This window comes from Sparus aurata, chromosome 5 (genome assembly GCF_900880675.1).
Source record: "Sparus aurata chromosome 5, fSpaAur1.1, whole genome shotgun sequence".
Taxonomy (NCBI): Eukaryota; Metazoa; Chordata; class Actinopteri; order Spariformes; family Sparidae; genus Sparus; species Sparus aurata.
Genome location: NC_044191.1, coordinates 4,117,216 through 4,135,862, shown reverse-complemented (window position 1 = coordinate 4,135,862; position 18,647 = coordinate 4,117,216). Strand labels below are relative to the sequence as shown.

General features: G+C 42.3%; 1 protein-coding gene across 2 annotated transcripts in view; it reads left to right on the top strand.

Annotated features, from left to right (window-relative positions):
• Window positions 1-254: 254 nt before the first annotated feature.
• The window catches only part of tjp2b (tight junction protein 2b (zona occludens 2)), a 266,330-nt gene continuing 247,937 nt past the window's right edge, over window positions 255-18,647 (top strand). Inside the window, exon 1 of one of the 2 annotated variants that reach the window (XM_030417306.1) lies at window positions 255-436. Coding sequence is in view for 1 of the 2 variants with exons in the window: in XM_030417303.1 (XP_030273163.1) it covers window positions 356-436 (81 nt within the window). In the remaining variant the exon portion in view is untranslated. The remainder of the gene's footprint in view (window positions 437-18,647) is intronic. The other variant, XM_030417303.1, reaches the window with a different exon arrangement.

Genomic DNA, 18,647 nt, shown 5'->3' with positions numbered 1-18,647 from the left:
GTAATGGATTTTTGGGTGAACCTATCCTTTAAGAAATGCCTGTTACCGATTCTAAAAAATCTAATGTTTTTGTCAGCTGAGCATACACAGGTACTTATAAGCAAACACACACAGGCACACACACACACACAGTCTCACAAGTCTTCCATGCAGCAGCAGTAGTAGTGCAGCCATCCTCCTCCCTCTCTCTCCATCTCTCCCCTCTCTCCTCCTCCCTCCCTCCCTCCCTCTCTCTCTCTCTCTCTCTCCTTCCCAGTCTTGCCCGGTCTCTGCTCCGTCAACAGCTCCTGCATCTCTCTCTATCTCTCCTCATTCCTATCTGTATATCTCCCCAGCGTTGTTGGCGTCTATCACCATGCGTCTCGGCATCTCCTCCTTCATTTCGGATATCCTGAGCACATCCAGTAACATCTGTTTCTGCTGGACTGAGGGCAAGGTAGAGTCAGAGCTCCTTCACCTCCTCCGCCCTGCTGCTGTGTGCTCTAGAGCAAGGCAGCAGGGGGACATGCACACATTCTTATTTAATCACATAATGTTCCAGTGGATATACTGTGGTGTGTGTGTGTGTGTGTATGTGTGTGTGTGTGTTAAGAGTTTGCTCTGTGTTTGTTTGTGTGCAGGAATTTGTCATTATTGTCGAGAGTTGGTTTGCTCAGCTTCTGGGGATATGCTGTGGTGTGTGTGTGTGTGTGTGTGTGTGTTAAGAGTTTGCTTTATGTGTGTTTGTGTGCCAGATTTGGTTGTTTTTCTCTATGCTTTCTCAGTTGTTGACTTTTAGGTTGGTTGATTTCATATTCCAATAGGTTCCAATAAATAGTCCAGGTTTGTGAAATGTGTTTGTATTTGTGACAGTGTGGTCTTGTCTTGAGTCAGAGTTACATATTTGGTTCATGAAGCTCTTGTGGTTTTTAATGTACTTATGTTGGGATACTAGCTTAGCACAAAGGCTGGATGGAGGGAAAAACTACCAGCATAGCACAATTCCCATGGCTCTGTCAAAAGTCAAACAAATGCACCTTCAAGAAACTTTTTATATATCTAATAAACCTTTTGTGTCTTCACAGTCGGGAATATATTCACCAATTACCATATATTATCATACTGACTCACAGAAACAACTGCAATGTAACAGTAAGTTGGATTGGTTCCTGATTCAGGTCCTGGGGTGGATCTTGGTTTGCTAGGAACCAAGAGGACTTGCGAAGACGATATATGCAATCACTGTGCCCCACGGCTGTTGGTCAAGAAACTGCATATAAAAGACAAAATATTTACTAGGGATGGCAGTGCTGACCAGTCAGTTAATCTACCACTTTGGTCCGGACAGAAATATCTCAATGACTTCATGGTGAGCTTATATGAAATATGATAAACACTGTCATGTTCCTCTCAGGATTAATTGTGATAACTCAGATAGTCCTCTGACTTTTCATATAGTGCCATCATCAGCCAATTTGTCCAACCTTTTGGATTCCATCTCAGAACCTACAAATAAATGACATTCCCATCAGCCTGTGTTAAGTGCTAATTAGCAAATGTTAACATTCTTACATGCTTAAGAGGACGGTTTATTTATCATACCCATTTTAGCATGTTAGCTGGAAGCATTGCTGTGTTTGATTACAGCCTAGAAGTGCTCTACACAATTGATGCATTTCTGTTCCAAAGTTAGTTAGTTTAAACACATCCTGACAATATGTAGTGTTGTTTATTATTATCTTTTCTTTTCAAACATTACACTATTCCTCAAACCAAACTTGTCTCACTAGCATTGCCCCTAGATTCTACTGGACACATTTGTGTTGCGCTCCAGAGCTGTTGCCATTGCAATGCTCACAGATCAATCATCCATGCCAAAGAGCATTTCAAAAGCGTCCCTGAAGCATCCCTCAGCTCTGCTCCGTGGAGAATACGGGCCAAGTCTATTTTTGACATAAGTGGACAGAAGCCGCATGAAGCGTTAGAGAGCAGATTGATCCAGGCAGGAAGTCACAGACAGGATCAGCATAGAGCATCCTGTCAATTTTCAAAATAAAACGCCCTATGCAGACTCAGCATTGGAAATGTTAACAATAAACATAATTAGACGAAAACCATCCGACTCTGTTACCTACTCGCCTGTGGATGAAGCAAGAAAATCAAGAAAAACTGAAGAAATAAACACAATTGGAGCAATTCCACACTATCAGGCAGGCAGGCACAACGCTCCGCTTTCAAACGCTCCTGGTGGGATATGAAGTCATGTGGAGGACAGAACAACCCTGTATTGCTCATGCAGGGTCATTGAGACTGGAATCAGGGCACTAATCTCAATCCAATTGCAAACTCAATTAATTTCCATCATTGCACAAATTGAAAATTTTGTATAATTATTTTGGACTACTTTGTGCAGAAACACAAAGGTCAATCAGTGCGTTTACATGACACTCAAGAAAACCTAATTACTGGGTTAGTCAGACTATGATTGGATCTTTAAGATGCATGTATACACCTTAGTCTGACTAAAATCAGACCGGATCGGATTTCTCATAGTCGAATTAAAGCACCCTGATTATTCGATTGATAGTCACATTACTCCTGCATGTATACGTTCCATCAGATCGGATCGGATTTTGCGTTCTGCAGGCACGAGATTTCTTTCCTGGGGCCGTGAGCCGGAAGTAGACGGACGACGGCAGCAGCGCCTTTCCTCTGAAATCACCGCAAGAAGGAGCGCCATTGTGCATCTAGTTTGTGTAATTATCATGTAGACCATATACGAATTGTATAAAGATGTAGCTTCGTCTCGCTCTTCATACGCCATCTTTCTTGAACGCCGAGGCAGCTGGTGACGTAAAGAGGTCAGCCGGAGGTGGCTGTGTTACCACTAGTTGAAATGGGTACAGCGCCACCTAGCGTACCGGGGTATGACATGCTCCAGCCCAATAATCCGATTTCTCACCGGCATGTATACTCGGATAATTGCAGTTGTCTGGTTAAGTAGCATAGTCGAACTATGGCTGTTATCCGACTAAGCTGAGTTACTGGTCACCAGTACTTTCTGAAGCTGTTCCAGTCTTTCTCACATCAGCTCATTGGTGCATGCAGTGAAGAGATGATAGGCTATACGATGTTTAGTTGTTAAACACATATACATTTTACCTGTGTTTGGCTTGGCTGCTTAACAAGGCTGTTTATTATTCCTCTACTGCTCTATCAGCTGTATCACAACATACTGTATGTAATGTGTTTGTGGGCATGTGTATGTGCGAGATCATGATGACACAGAGATAGAGAGATGATTTTATCGATATTGACAGACATCCTCTGGCTGTGTGTGTGTTTGAGAATTGGTGAAAGAGAGAATGAGACTGGGATATATAGAGAGACTCGACATTTTAAAAGTAATGGAACCGTGACACAGCTGCTTGAAATGTTACTCATATAGTGCTAGTGGTGTGTGTGTGTGTGTGTGTGTGTTGGTTTGATTGATGGATTTGTCCTGGGACTGGAGCAGTATCAGATTCAGTGCTAGGTGTCAGTGGGGGAGTGCAGGGGTAGCTACGGATCTGTCGCTGATAAACCAATCAAACACTACAGCAGCCTCTCTGTCCCCACAAAGCTGGAGGAACACATAGTCAATCCTGCAATATGTATCCGGTAGTCATTACTGAAACACAGTAACACAGCTACAGCTAAGGTATGGCAAGGTCACCTGACAGCAAACACTCTCTACATATAGATAGCAAAGTCAATTGTGTGTACACCTGCATCTTGGTTAATTTGACTAGTGCATTCCCCTCAGGAAATATGTATTCCTATAGAAAAGTGGATGGTTAAGTAGCTTTTACATGGATGGCCAAATGAGGCTGTGTTTGAAGGTGGGACGTCAGGGATATTTAGGTTTGTTGTGAAATCCGATATTCCAGGGTATAATTGGACGTTTTTGACTATTTTTGATTTTGCCATTATATTTCACCTTAAAAACTATTTACTTGGTGTCATTATTTTCAGCACAACCTCACATGTGTGACTGTACAGTTATTTTTTTATTTTCTCATACTGTATTAACACAATGGACCTAAAATCACAAAAAAACAAAAAATCCGAGTAGAAAAAGTTAGATTTTTTTACTGTGAAAACCACAAACATGTTTGACAAACCGTTTTTTATTACTTATAATGCAAATATAAATTGTTGTTTGCTTCTCTCCAGCTGAATGAAGAGCTGCACTGCCTGCTCCACATTCAGCAGTCTCCTCACACACTACACCAAACACTAGATAACACACTAACTATACACTCCAAACACGCTAAATGTCACAAATCTCTCAACTCTCAATATCGCTGTCTCTATCGCTGTCTCTACACCGACTGTCGTTGCCTGTCATTCATCCGTCCCTCACACAACTTCTCGTTCCTCAACAACCAAACTGCTTGCTGATGGTATAATGGTTTTTTTTCTAATTAAGGCTTCCATTTTGGTGGTTTATGACATAATGCACCAAATTATTAAATTTTCTTGATAAAAAAAAGTGCAACATCTGCATTTTGTAATTACTGACACAATATGTAAGAACTTATTACAAAATGCGGCAAAGTTTATTACATATTACATTCAAGAATTTAATTTCCAAATGTGGCAGATTATTACAAAATGCATCATTATTACATAATAATAATAATGATAATAATGATAATAATAATAATAATAATAATAATAATACATTTTATCTAAAAGCGCTTTTCTAAATACTCAGAGACACTGTACAGAAAACGGACATCAAATCAGCAAAACAACAGAAAAGAGTACACTAAAAACACATTAGACTGAGCTAAACTTTAAAGGCCATTTTAAAAAGGTGTGTTTTTGTCCAAGATTTGAATGTTGGAGGATCGGTACAATCACGGATGTGTTTGGGAAGAGAGTTCCAGAGGGCGGGGGCAGCTACAGAGAAGGCTCTGTCTCCTCAGGTTCAGTGCTTGGTCCTGGGAGGTGGAGTCAGGAGGTCTGCATCAGATGAGCGGAGGCTGCGGGATGGATTGTGGCGATGGAGCAAGTCAGTGAGGTAGGAAGGGGCCTGGTTATGGAGTGCTTTGTGTGTGAGGAGGAGGATTTTAAACTGAATACACTGTGGAACGATTTGAATGAATTGAACATTTATTACATTATTACATAATGGGGTGTTATTACATAATGTTGCGCTACATGGTCGTAATTCTCAACACAAATCTCCCTTTTTCAAGTCAAAACTTCAAGTCAGTTTCATTATTGTAGTGCTGAATCATCTATCATCATCAATTATCTCAGGGCATTTTTCATATAGAGCAGGTCTAAACCATACTCTTCATTATGTTAATTCTAATAATATTCTCTCAATGAGCAATCCTACCTGCCCACTCTGGACCTGTGGTGGGCTCATGGCTGGTGCTTGGTGCTGCATCTTGCATCTGAGGGGCTACAAGACAAACTTTCCCAGTTACGTGGCGTTGCATCATACTATTATTTAAATTATGTAGTGTTAGGTTAGGCAGGCTATATGTTACAACGCCACACAATTCATTGACTTGATAGGCTAATTAATTAATTTGAGCGGTGCAGGTTAAATTGCATTTTGTTCAACATCTTGCCTTAACCGTTTCATCATCTGGTCATTTCAGATTTTTGATTACGACAACTTTCGTCCAATAGGGAGCAGGGTTTTGGGACAAACATTATTTTGAAGTACAGCTTGCCAGACATTTGGGAGTTGGGTCAGTTTCTTTGTTCTAAAAATCATGCTGGTTTGCGAGGGCCTTATAGTAAGGCTTCTGGTTTTCCTTATAGTATCCTCCTTTGTTTGCAATATTATGGATGAGGTCCAACACATTTATCTCACAGAGATAGAAAAGTGGACACTCGTAATTTGTTCACAACCTCATGCATTCAATCAAGTCAACAACAAAAGCGCTGCTTTGTTACCTTGCCAAAAGCAGTGGTTTATAGGCTAACATTGTCAACCAGTGCCCCTTCCCAGCCGGCCTAAATTGATCTACGGACAAGTACGGCAGATCATATATATTTTTTTAATTCTATAGTGTCACATGAGGGTAGGTGACTGAAATCTGTCTTGTCTCAAAACCTCTGGTTTATTGGCTAGTCTCCGTTCTGTATATTTTGTGCTACCTGGCTGCTGTGCCATATTCTGTGTTGGTCTGTCTACATTATTTTTTATTTTTTGGGAAAGCCTTTCCAAAGCAAGGATATAACCTTGTCTTTGGAGAGGAAATAACAACAAATATAGTCCTGGTTAGGCTTGGGTCTCACTTGTAGCAGTACTGGCATTGACTCACATAGCAACACAAATTATTCTGGTATAAAATAAAACAAATAGGATGCTAACCAAAGAAGTATTGTGAGAAAGATTCAACCATGGCATCAAATGTGTCTTGGGTGACTGGATCTCTTCTCTGCTGTAGTCCTAGAGAAAACATTTTTACACAAAGAAAGAAATGCATTCCTGTGTAACTTATGCAGAATGAACAAGAAGGTGGAAATAGTTAAGAATTTACTGCATATAGCATTTCTCAATGTTTATGCTGTTTCTGTTAATGCAACGAATCTCAAAATTGAGCATTTTTTAAGGGTTAGGGTAGGGGTAAGGGTTAGGGTTAACCCCCTAACCCTGGTACAGGTGGCTTGTAGTGGTCTGGCCCTGTAACACATGTAGGCAAGAATGGGTCAGCCTGCTGGAGAATTGTCTTTGCAGTCTGCAGTCCTCTCTCAGCCTCTGGACGTCTGGAGGTAATGTGTTTTGAAGTCATAAGCCACAGAACATTGTATTCTATTCTATCATCTCTCTGCACTTGACCATTCTTTCCAGCTCTGCTTTGACCTTAGGAAGCAGGGGGGCAGACATCCTCGCAGTGTTAATACTGTATGGTACAGCATCATCTCGCAGGCATATTTTTATATACTTTATTTTCAAGAGGCCCAGATCTGTACCGAATGTACCTTGTACTTCGTCCATCCTGTCTGTCTGTCCCAAAAGTCAGGACTGAACTGGGAAAGAAAGCGTTTAGGTTTGCTGATCCCTCTGCCTGGAACATGTTGCAAAAAACTTTGAAACATAATGAGTTGGTCTCGTTGAACTCTTTTAAGGTGAAATTGAATGACCTGGAGGCAAAAACATCTGGTTGTAGATGTTTTCCCTGAGGCTGTTATTACTGTAGCTGACCTTCAAATGTTGCTGTTTTGGATGCTGAGTGTTTTTAATGTCTATGTCTACCTTGTGTTTATGTGTATGTATGAATATGCTGCTGCCTGTCTTGGCCAGGACACTCTTGTAAAAGAGATTTTTAATCTCAAAGAGTCTTTTTTCCTGGTTAAATAAAGGTTAAATAAAAAAATAAAAATCCTTTATACTAGCCCCAGTGCCACTATAACCTCACAGCCTAACAGCCGATGCCATTAGCTGTTTTGATGACATGGATGGTGAACTTTTATTGCTTGCCTCTGATCTCTGTTAAAGTAAATCAAGAGTCTTAAGCAGCTGAGCACTCCAGGGCTGCCGAAAGCTGTGTGATTGCTGTCAAACGGTGTCTGAGCTTGTGGCAGGTTTCATCCAATATTATGGTTGCGTCCGCACCGGTGTCAATCTAAAAGGTGTGCCACTGATATTAGGTTTTACAGTCCATGGCGTATTGGAATCTGCAATGTAGCCAGGTAACCAGCATCAGATGAGCTAGCCTGCTATGCATGTCTCACTGTCTCCAATGCTCTTTGCAGTTTTAAGCCGATGTGAACTGTATCTTTTGACAATTCCTCATCTATTATTCCAATGATCAGTGTATCCCAAATGTTCTCTTCTTTTTTCGAAATAAACTGGCAGGTCTCGGTTCAACCTCTGAAACCATTGCTGCCACTCTGGCCACTGCTCTGGTTAAGTAAAATCCAAGTCTTCAGGAGGGTTAAAATTCGCTATGATCAATGTCCAAGTCGTGTAACTTCTGACACCATCTTCAAGTTACTTCTTGATGAATCAACACAGACCATATTTCATTCTTGAGACGCATTACTAGCACAACTCATGAACCAGCTGGACCAGCTGACAGACATTAACCTTTTTTTACTTCATCGGGATAACACTATATGTTTATGTGATTCTTCTAAGGGCTGTATTGTAGGCAACTGGACTTTCAGTTTCAGTTTCTTAAAGACATTTAACCTCTCATCCAAGAGGCTTGGAGGTTGGAGCTTGGAGGTTGTTTTGTCTCTATGTTGTACAAATGATGAAATGACAATGTTGTTACGTTTCTAGTCTCCTCCTCTCTGTCTGCTCGAAATCTTTTGACAAAGTACCAGTTTGTGTAGCCAGAGGTTATAAGTGCTCCCCTGATGTGCTTCTGTTCCTGCTCTTTCCCCTTCTGACTTAGTGGGCATGGTCTCAGCCCGATGATTCCTAGCTTGTGTTCCAGTTGGTGATGACAGTCAAACAACAGGTACTGAGCTGAGTAGGGTTTCTGTACACCTCAATGTTGAGGATTCTGTCTTTTACAATGTGTACTGCACAGTCCAAGAAAGCCAGACTGTCTCCTCTGACCTCTTCCTGTGTGAAGTTGATGTTTGTCCACATCATTTATATGTTCTGTGAAGGTTTACTCTTCTCCTGCTATGATTTTGACCCAGGTGTCCACATACCTGACCCAGTGGCTAGGAGAATTCCCTGTTAAGGTAATCATGGATCTGCCCTCAACTTCCATAATTAATGGGTTGGTAACTGTGGCAAGATGGCGCCAGTGTGTGTGGCCTGCCATCTGTCACTGCCAGTGTTGTGTGTGTTTATGCTGTTGGTTTTGCTTCTTGCTCTGGATGTCGACTCTCTACTGGTGTATGAAACACTGCTGGACCTTCAACTTTCTGCCGAGGATGTAGTAAAATTGGATGATGGTGGACGTGAAACTTTACCCCCGCTCCTGGTGAGGGTCCTGGTTCACCTGTGCTGCACCCCGGTCCCACCCTCTCACCGTAAGAGCTCCCACTGCCGGGGAAAATGCAGTGGCCGGCTCACGAGGCTGAAGGCCCATCTGGTGCACTTTTCTAGGCCTGCTTGAAATGAGATTGGAGCCTTGCTTAGCCTTGTTATTCCCAGATGCTCGCTGGACCCTGTCGACGCCTGGCTGGTACCTGTCGTCCGCCTGGAAGAGGTGTTCAAGCCCCGCGGCCCCTGCTGTCCTCATTCCCGCTGGCACGGGGTGAATCACCACAACTTGCGCCCTCTGTGTTGGGCTTCCTGGACATCCAATGCTGCGGAACCACCAGTTCCTGCCAGGATTGGCCTGGTAAATGCTAGATCACTAGCAAACAAGACTTTTGTTTTAAAGGATTTTTTCACGTCCCGAGGATTGGATTTCCTCTGTGTGACTGAGACATGGCTGAATGTTGGTGAGTCCAGCGCTTTCACTAAACTTTTACCACATGATTGCTGCTATTTTAACTCCCCGCGGACATCGGCCCGAGGAGGAGGAAAAGCAACTGTCTATGATAGTCACTATAAACGTAAGCAGCTGTTGCTGTCATCCTCTTTCACCAGCTTTGAACTGAGCTTATTTGAGCTTGGTCCATAGGCAGCGGGTGGGCCTGACATTTGGGAAGGCTGCCTGATCACACAGCACAAGGATGAAACTGCTGATCATTAAATATATAATTAACTATATGCAATAGATGATCTGTTCTGCTTTTAGTTTATCAGTGAGATCACTCTCTATGTGCAGCAGACTCAGCGTAGAAAACCTCTCCTGGCCCATTGTCGTCCTCAGCCAGTTGCGTATGCGCCTCATCGCTGAGAAGGATCGCTCACACGTTGCGGTACCGACTGGTAATGAGAGTACAGCAGGTACTACCGGTACCTGCACCAGCGCCTTTGACTGAGCTCTGGCTGGCCTGGCTGCATCCCTCTCCCGGCTCATCCCTCTCCCAGCAGGTGCCTGCATATCGATGCCCAGCAGCAGCCAGTCCATCACTCACTGCAGCTGCAGCGGGTGGATTCCGGTCAGTGTTGCTGGCCGCTTCTGAAATATTTTCATTTGGTTTTTCCTTCTGTTTAAAAAAGGATCGGATATCCATAGATAGATAGATAGATAGAATTACTTTAATGATCCCAGACTGGGAAATTATTTTGTTACAGCAGTAGTGGGTCCGCAAATAAAACACTTCGTACATAACATAAATAGAATCCAATATAAACATAGTGTATATATACAGTGCACAGTGTGCTATAAACAATAAACAATAATAATATATACAACAAAACAAAATATGCAAAATATACTATAACAATAATAACATATACAACAAAACAGTAGAGAGACCAGAGTTCTCTGTCAGGCAGAGGTGAGAGAGTTATTATATAAAGTGATGGATTGTGGCAGGAAAGATTTCCTGTATCTGTTGCTACGACAGCGAAGCTGAAGCAGCCTTCCGGAGAAGGTGCTCCGCTGTCTGACCAGTGTGAGTTGGAGAGGGTGGAGAGGATTATCCATGATGGATAACAGTTTTTTCAGTGTCCTCCTCTCCACCACAGCCTCCAGAGTGTCCTGTTTGCAGCCAATCACAGAGCCAGCCCTCCTGATCAGTTTGTTGAGTCTGTTGGTGTCGCTGGCTCCAATGCTGCTTCCCCAACAAACCACAGCAAAGAAAAGTACACTGGCCACCACAGACTGATAAAAGATCTCCAACATCTTGCTGCACACGTTGAAGGATCTCAGCTTCCTCAGGAAGTAAAGTCTGCTCATCCCCTTCTTGTACACAGCTTCAGTGTTAGATCTCCAGTCCAGTCTGTGGTTGATGGTAACACCCAGGTACTTGTATTCCTCCACCACCTCCACATCCCTTCCCAGAATGCACAGAGGTTGGAAAGCCGTCTTCCTCTTCTTCCTGAAATCTATCAGCATCTCTCTGGTCTTGCTGATGTTCAGCCGCAGGTGATTCTGTCCAGTCCACTCCACAAAGTTGTCTACCAGTGCCCTGTACTCTTTTGCAGGTGACACGACCCGGTGTTGTACTGAAAGTCAGTGGTGTATAAGGTGAACAGGAAAGGAGACAGCACAGTCCCCTGTGGAGCTCCTGTATCACTAACCACCGCATCAGACAGAACACTGCCCATACGGACAAACTGGGAGGAGGAGATGGAGGAGGAAGAGGTGGAGGAGGAGGAGGAGGAGGAGGAGGAGAGGTGCTGCACAGGAGAGCTCACATCAGAGGAGTGAGGGAGGAGGGGAGGAAGCATCCTCCAATCCATGTTGGATTTCAAAAATCACGCGCTAAAGCGACAGCGGGTGTTGATTGGCTCTTTTTGACTGTTACCATGGCAACGCGTTCTCATATTTGTCAACACTGTGACAGCTGCAGCGAAAACCTCACACACACTGAGGTTGTGCTGCAGCTGCGGCCCGTTCATAATAGGAAATTATTATTATCATGTATAATAATATGCACACATTATAATATAATGTGTGCATATTATTATACATGATTTTCACAATTTTCCAGCATAAAATTTGGGAAGGCTCAGCCTTCCCTAGCCTCCATTACCCGCCGCCCATGGCTTGGTCGCTCTCACACAGTGTTGTGTGCTGTGGTCTATCGGCAGCCCAAGTACAATAAGGACTTTTTAAATGACTTTTCTGATTTCTTGGCTGAAATCACAAGAACAAGGACACACACTTGATCTTGTCTTATTATATGGTTTGCCCGTTTTTAATTTAGAGATATGTGACGCAGTGTTTTCTGACCATATGCCTGTATTATTTGAGGCTGCTCTTGCCTGTGATACATTTAAACCTCACGCTGCTGCTCGGGTCCGTCGCATTATTAACCCTCACACTGCTGTACAGTTCTCGGTTGCTTTCAATCAGAACTTTATAATTCCTGAGTCTGTGTGCAATACAGAGCAACTTCTTAAATTTACAGTGATTTCATTTTTTTCATTTCATTTTGTATCCAATGTGTACTAAACACAAAGGATGTCAGTTGTCCAAGTGCATAATAATATTCATATAAAATAGAGGAGGCATTAAAATACAATAAAAAGAGGTGTATCTTATTTGGCCCACTTAGGATCACGATTTGATACTGGTTTGGAGTCACTAGGTCACATGACTTGGAAGATATTGAGAAAACTGCAATTATTTTGTATTAATATATTTATGCCAAGTAATTTAATGACTTAGACTTTATTTTATTGTCATTTGAATTACACTTTACAGTGCAATGGGAACGAAATTAAGTTTCAATGGCCCAGGATAGTGCAGGTTAAAAACAGCATGTAAATTTCAGACGTTGGAAAGTAGGATGGAGGGCCCAGCCCAGCTGTTAGCCCTGCTCGACAGCCACCCCCCCGTCCTCGGTAACAACGCCTCCGGTTGCTCCTCTGTCGGCTTGTGATGCTAGGAGCGTCTGTAGCAACTGGGTTTTCTCAGCGTAGGTCCCTAAACCAGTTTCCAGCGATTCAGCGCAAGGCGCCTCCTGCTTCTAGGACTGGGCGAACCTCAGTAATGTCGCGGCTGGACCCGAGTGAAGATCCGCTGAATATCCGACCGAAAACTAACTTCCTCACAGTCCGTTGACCTTTCACCTCTCGCGTGACACTGGTTGCGTCATTACAGAAAACTACTGTGATTGGTGCGTTTGACCTCATGATAGCCACTTCAGGTCATTTACTGTGTGCATCAACAGTGACAAGAAATATTCTGTCCTCAAATGGACCTGCAAAGTCAATATGCACACGATGCCATGGCTCCTGTGAGAACTCCCAGGGGTGGAGAGAGGAGCCAGTGGTGGGTTGTTCATACCTTGAGACAAGATGAACAGCTTTTAGCTATCTCCTTAATCTGTTTGTCCATATTTAGCCACCAAAAATGTTGATCAAGTCCATGACTGCAGATAACACAGGGTCGTTTCTGGTCCCCTTTTTTACCTGCTCAGCTGAAACAGGTGCTTTTGCTACCTCTGTGAATTAGAAAATGTCCACAGTGTTTGACTCTGGCTTTGTGACAGGAAGCGACAGTCTGGATTAACCTTCTGCATTTCAATGAGAGTCTGACTTGTGATATTTGATGTCAACAGCAACGCCCACCTCTGCAGTTGGGATGCAGCAACATATGGTATTCCAGAATATGGTCCAAGTTGGTCGTGAGAGGTTGGTGGTCAGTTAAGAGTGTAAACTTCCTTCCATACAAGTACTGGTGAAATGACCCCGAACACGATGCTCAGAGCTTCTCGTTCTAGTTGAGCATAATTGGCCTCTAACTTGTTCAGTGTCCTTGACACACAAGCAATTGGCTTTTCCTCATCATCTGGTTGTATGTGGGAAATCACCGCCCCTACACCATAAGGAGAGGCGTTGCAGGCAAGCCGAACTGGAAGCGATGGGTTCAAGTGGGTTAGAAACTCTGATGCAGTCAGCGCATCCTTAGCCGTTTGAAAAGGCTCCTGACAGCTTGCTGTCCACTTTCAAGCTTCCTATTTGTGTAGCAGGTTATGCAGTGGTTTCAGAAGTGATGCCAATTTGGGTATGAAATGTTCGTAATAGTTCAACAGTCCCAAGAAAGACTTAAGCTAACTGACATACTGCTCCGCTGTTAGTACAGGATTTAGTGTTACCTTAAAGTCTCCACAGGTTCGGATTCCTCCGTCCTTTTTTGGTACTGGAACGATGGGCGTGGCCCACTCACTGGTTGTCATAGGCTCCAGAACCAGAGCGTCCAGGTCAGCTATCCACCTTGGATGGTGTATGGCACTAGTCTGGCTTTCATAAACACTGGTTTACTATCTGTTTTTTCATGCAACTTTACTGTGATTTCCTTCATGCTGTCTAATTTTTTGTGAAAAACCTTTGTGCTTTTCCAGTATGGCCTGCAGCTGAGTGGAACTGTTTGACAGCTTCCTCACTTCTTGCCAGTCAAGTCTAATTTTGTTTTAGCTACACATGCCCCATCATAGCAGGATAGATTTTAGCGGTAAAATAAATTGGGAACTTAGCCGTTTGGCCATTGCACTAAACAGTGCAACACTCTGCCTGTAGCATGTAGTTCTTGAGCTTCTTTTGAGGCCATTTCCATTGTCACACTGATATTAATGGCTTTTTCAAGAGTCAAGTCACTTTTTGTAAGTTATTTCTTTTGTGCTGCATTATTTCTTGATCCATACAGAAGCCCATCTCTCAAGGTGTCATTTAAAGCATCTTTAAATGCACAGCGTTCAGCTAATATGTGTAGTGCTGCAACAAACATGGTGACAGACTCACCTTCTTCTAGGTCTCATCTGTGAAACCTGAATCTTCCTACTATCACCAGAGGCTTGGGTGAAAAATGGTTGGTCAGTGTGTCCACAATTTCTTTATAGGTTTTAGAGCCTGGCTTCACTGGCTGTAGAAGGTTATGTAACATTCTGAAAGTCTTTGGACCCATCACACTCAGAAAAGTTGGCACTAACTAAAATAACAGATGAAAAGTAGCCACAACGAAATAGTCTCAGCCCTCTGTATAGGAGTTAGATTCAAGATTCAAGATGTTTTATTGTCATATACACATAGTTTGCAGCAGGTAATGACATTCTTAATTTGCAAGTTTCCCTTCAAACAAAAATATAAAAACACAAAAATAAAAAATATAGATATAGAAAATAGATAAATGACAAGCATGTTAGCATGTGCAATGTTCGCATGCAGCAGAAGGCACTGAAAGACATTGAGATAAAGAATATTGAATATATATATTGGATATTGATATGTACATAGTGCAAATAGAGTTCAGAGTATTGAATATAGTGCAAATGCAGTTCTCAGTGCTGAATAGTTGTGTATACGGAGTTGTCATGAGACAGAGTCATTCAGCGGCCCGATGGCCTGTGAATAAAAACAGTTTTTAAGTCTGGTTGCTCTGGCTTTCACGCTCCTGTAGCGTCTGCCAGATGTTAGCAGTGTGAACAGTGTGTGCTGGGGGTGTGTAGTGTCCTTGGTGATGTTGTGTGCCCTCTTTGTGACCCAGGTGTTGTAAATGTCCTGAAGTGATGGGAAGGCTGCTCCTCAGATGTATTGTGCAGTTTTAATCACATGTTGGAGGGCCTTCCTTTGCTGTACCATGCAGTTTCCAAACCACACAGTGATGGAGTTGGTCAGGATGCTCTCCAATGTACATCTGTAGAAATTGCTGAGGAGTTTGGTGGACAATTGAAATTTCCTCAGCTTTCTTAAGAAGTACAGCTGCTGCTAAGACTTCCTGGTAATGTGCTGGGTGTTGTAAGACTGGGACAGGTCCTCGCTGATGTGGGTGCCCAGGAATTTAAAGGTTTTCACCCTCTCTACCTGTGTTAGATTATTCCGCGCTCTCCTCAAAGTGACCGAGTGAGCCAATAATTCCAGCCATTTTAAGGCTCCTGGTTGAATGGCGTTATTTCCCTAACAAACTGCTCCTTTCTGTTACGTCATTCCTGTCCTCCGCCATTACTCACAGTTTGTTCTTGTGGATTTCCACTGCTCCACTCCTCTCCGATTAGCCGGCAGCGCCGCAGCATCCACCTCAGCACACAGGGAAACACACCCTCACACCAGTGCTGTCTATCACCTGGTCAGTGCGTAGCACCCGCAGTAAAATACAGGACAAAGCTCCCCTCCGTCGCAGACTGCAGTGTCGGTCCAGATGTCTTTGTCGCCAATTTTTGTTATTTCTTTCACTGCTTCATGTTACTTATATTATAAAGATGATAATCCAGACTTCGACGTATTGTTAACTGTTTATTGGCACAGCAACATGACTTCAAAGCCTCGGGTCAAAGGCTACCCATAATTCATGGTGGTCATCCTCACTACGGATCTCAGTAACCCAAAACACACAACATTATCTTGCTCACCTTGTTAGCGAAATGTGATGAGATCTTCTACCGGTTACTGGATTACTGCATAGTTCAGTCCTTAGACAAGGACTTCTGTGGTTGGGTGAGCGCTGTGTTGAACAAGTTTTTCACCCACCTCCCTTGTATGTACGGATGTAGTATGTTGTTGATGTCCTTGTTTCTCCAGGTGAGAGCTTCTGTTCAACGTGAGTTGCTTTAACTTGCCTGTAAAGTTTGGAATTTTCGTGTCTGCCGTTCCTTACACTTAGTTTGCTGTGATGCTTGTGCCTTCCAGGGGACTCGAGTATGTGACTCGGACCCGAGTCGCACACAGATACCTCAGACTTGAAGTGGACTCGTGCTCAAAAGACTTAAGACTTGACTTGGACTCGTGTTTTGGAACTCGTGAACAATCATTATGTTTTCTTTTTTGGCGTATTAATATTGAGAAAACTCTGAAACGTCTGACGAGCTTAATGTGATTCTTTTCTTTTTTTCATGGTAACCATGCTTACCATATTACACATTGGGTGTGTGCCTCGCGGCCTCACGCACTGGCAGTGTTGGGGAAGCTACTTTGCAAGTGTAGCTTGTAAAACTACATGTAGTTCAGCCTGGCAGTAGTTTAAACAAACTACATTTCTTCCCCTGGACAAATGTAGTTTGTAAAACTATTGCTTAAAAAAAGTAGCTTTAGCAACTACTTATACTCATTATACTCATTTAACTCAGCGTTAAATAAATCAACATATGATATATAATATATAATACAAAATATGATAGCCTTCAAAAAATTAACATACCAGCAGAAATATGCCTCTCAACTCAAGTTTTATTTTTTAAAGAAAAAAGCTGACATTTTTGGTCAACATCAAAGGAACTAGGCACTAGAGCTGGATGCCAGGGCAGAATTGCTTGTTGACATGACACATGTGCAGTCTTTCAAAGTTTTTAACAGACAGCTAGTTCTGTTTGACACTAAGAACATCTTTACCAGCACTAAAGAGCTTCTCACATGCTGCACTGGCTGTGTTGAACTTCACAAACACTTTGGACATTATGGGTAGAGATTTGAAAGCATTTTGTGGGAACTCATCTGGTGATTTCTTTGAAGTCGACATTTTTGTTGTTTTCGACTTGCAGAGCTTGCACGTGAACACGTAGGTCGTGTCTGTAGATGCATCTATATCCAACATGTACATGCTGAAACATGGCCATGGTTGAGCTGGCGCGTTCGGGGGTAACAGGAGGGTTGTCCATAACGTGCTTATGCCATATCAGCACTGCCGTCCTTGGCACAATGTCTCACCCACTCTGTGAAGCATTTGAGTGCTCCCAAGGCAAGCCAATCAGAGGCAGCATTGGTTTAGCATGTCATGACATGTTTCATGCCTTTTTTCAAAGGAAAATAAAATAAAATTTATATTATATAGGTCTTTTTTTAATTTAAAAAAAACTACCAAAACTGTAGTTTGTAAATTGAGTAGTTAAACTATAAAACTATGTAGTTCAGCTACATGTAGTTTAAGTCTCCCCAACACTGCACATTGGTACCTCGGATAAGGACTGTGGTGACCGGTGGTACAGTTGATTACAGTTGGTTATAAAAACTTCAAAAAGGACGGCACCATCAAAAGGAGTGCTGACTGCAAATTCTGCAGTACTCGAATCAAGGATGCTGGATCCACCACATCAAATTTGATCAGGCACCTGAAAACTCACCCAGATAGGTCAGTCACATTAGCGCATATGGACGGTTAGCTCAGCATCTGCTATAACGTTCACTTTGCTTATTACTAGCATTGTAACTGAATATTTGAATAGATGAGTGAATTTTAGTTTGCTTGTCGCACTTGTTTGCATTGTACGGAAGAGGATTAGGGCCACATGTGAATTTTTTTTCAGTTCTGACTTTAAAGTCAGAATTATGAGAAAAAAGTCAGAATTCTGACTTTAATCTCAGAATTCTGACTTTTTTCTCAGAATTCTGAGATTAAAGTCAGAATTCTGACTTTTTTCTCAGAATTCTGAGAATAAAGTCAGAACTCCAAAAAATTTTACATGTGCAGACTTCTGACTTTATTCTCAGAATTCTGAGAAAAAAGTCAGAATTCTGAGATTAAAGTCAGAATTCTGACTTTTTTCTCAGAATTCTGAGAATAAAGTCAGAGCTCAAAAAAAATTTACATGTGCAGAATTCTGACTTTTTTCTCAGAATTCTGACTTTAATCTCAGAATTCTGACTTTTTTCTCAGAATTCTGGCAAAATGGCTAGACTAGGGAATGTTTAAATTTTACCAGCCACGCAATAGATTATCATTGTTATTTTGGCTGGTGAGTGCAGCATACAGTACCAGCCACTTGCATGATTTACCATCATCTGAATGGTGTTAATTTTGTGTCCAACTATAACTGATAGACAGGATGATCAGTTATTATTGCATGACTAATGATTTTAGATTTACAAAATTACAAAATTACAAGTTTACTTTATTTGTCACATACAGAAGTCACAGAGTAACATGCAGTGAAATGTCTCCTGGTCACTCCTAAACTGGCCTTATAAATAGAATAAATAAGATAAATATGAATAAAATCAAACTAATATGATGTAAATAATGTAATTAAATATAATCTAAATAATGTTATCAGACCTGAAAATATGTGCACGGGTCTGTGTATGTGTGTGTGCCAGGCTCAGTCTTGGTGGGCGGGGGAGTGGTCAATTTGAGTTCTGGTTCTGGAGTCTAATGACCTGAGTAAATAGCAATATTTTCCTGTTACCCTGAGTTAGTCTG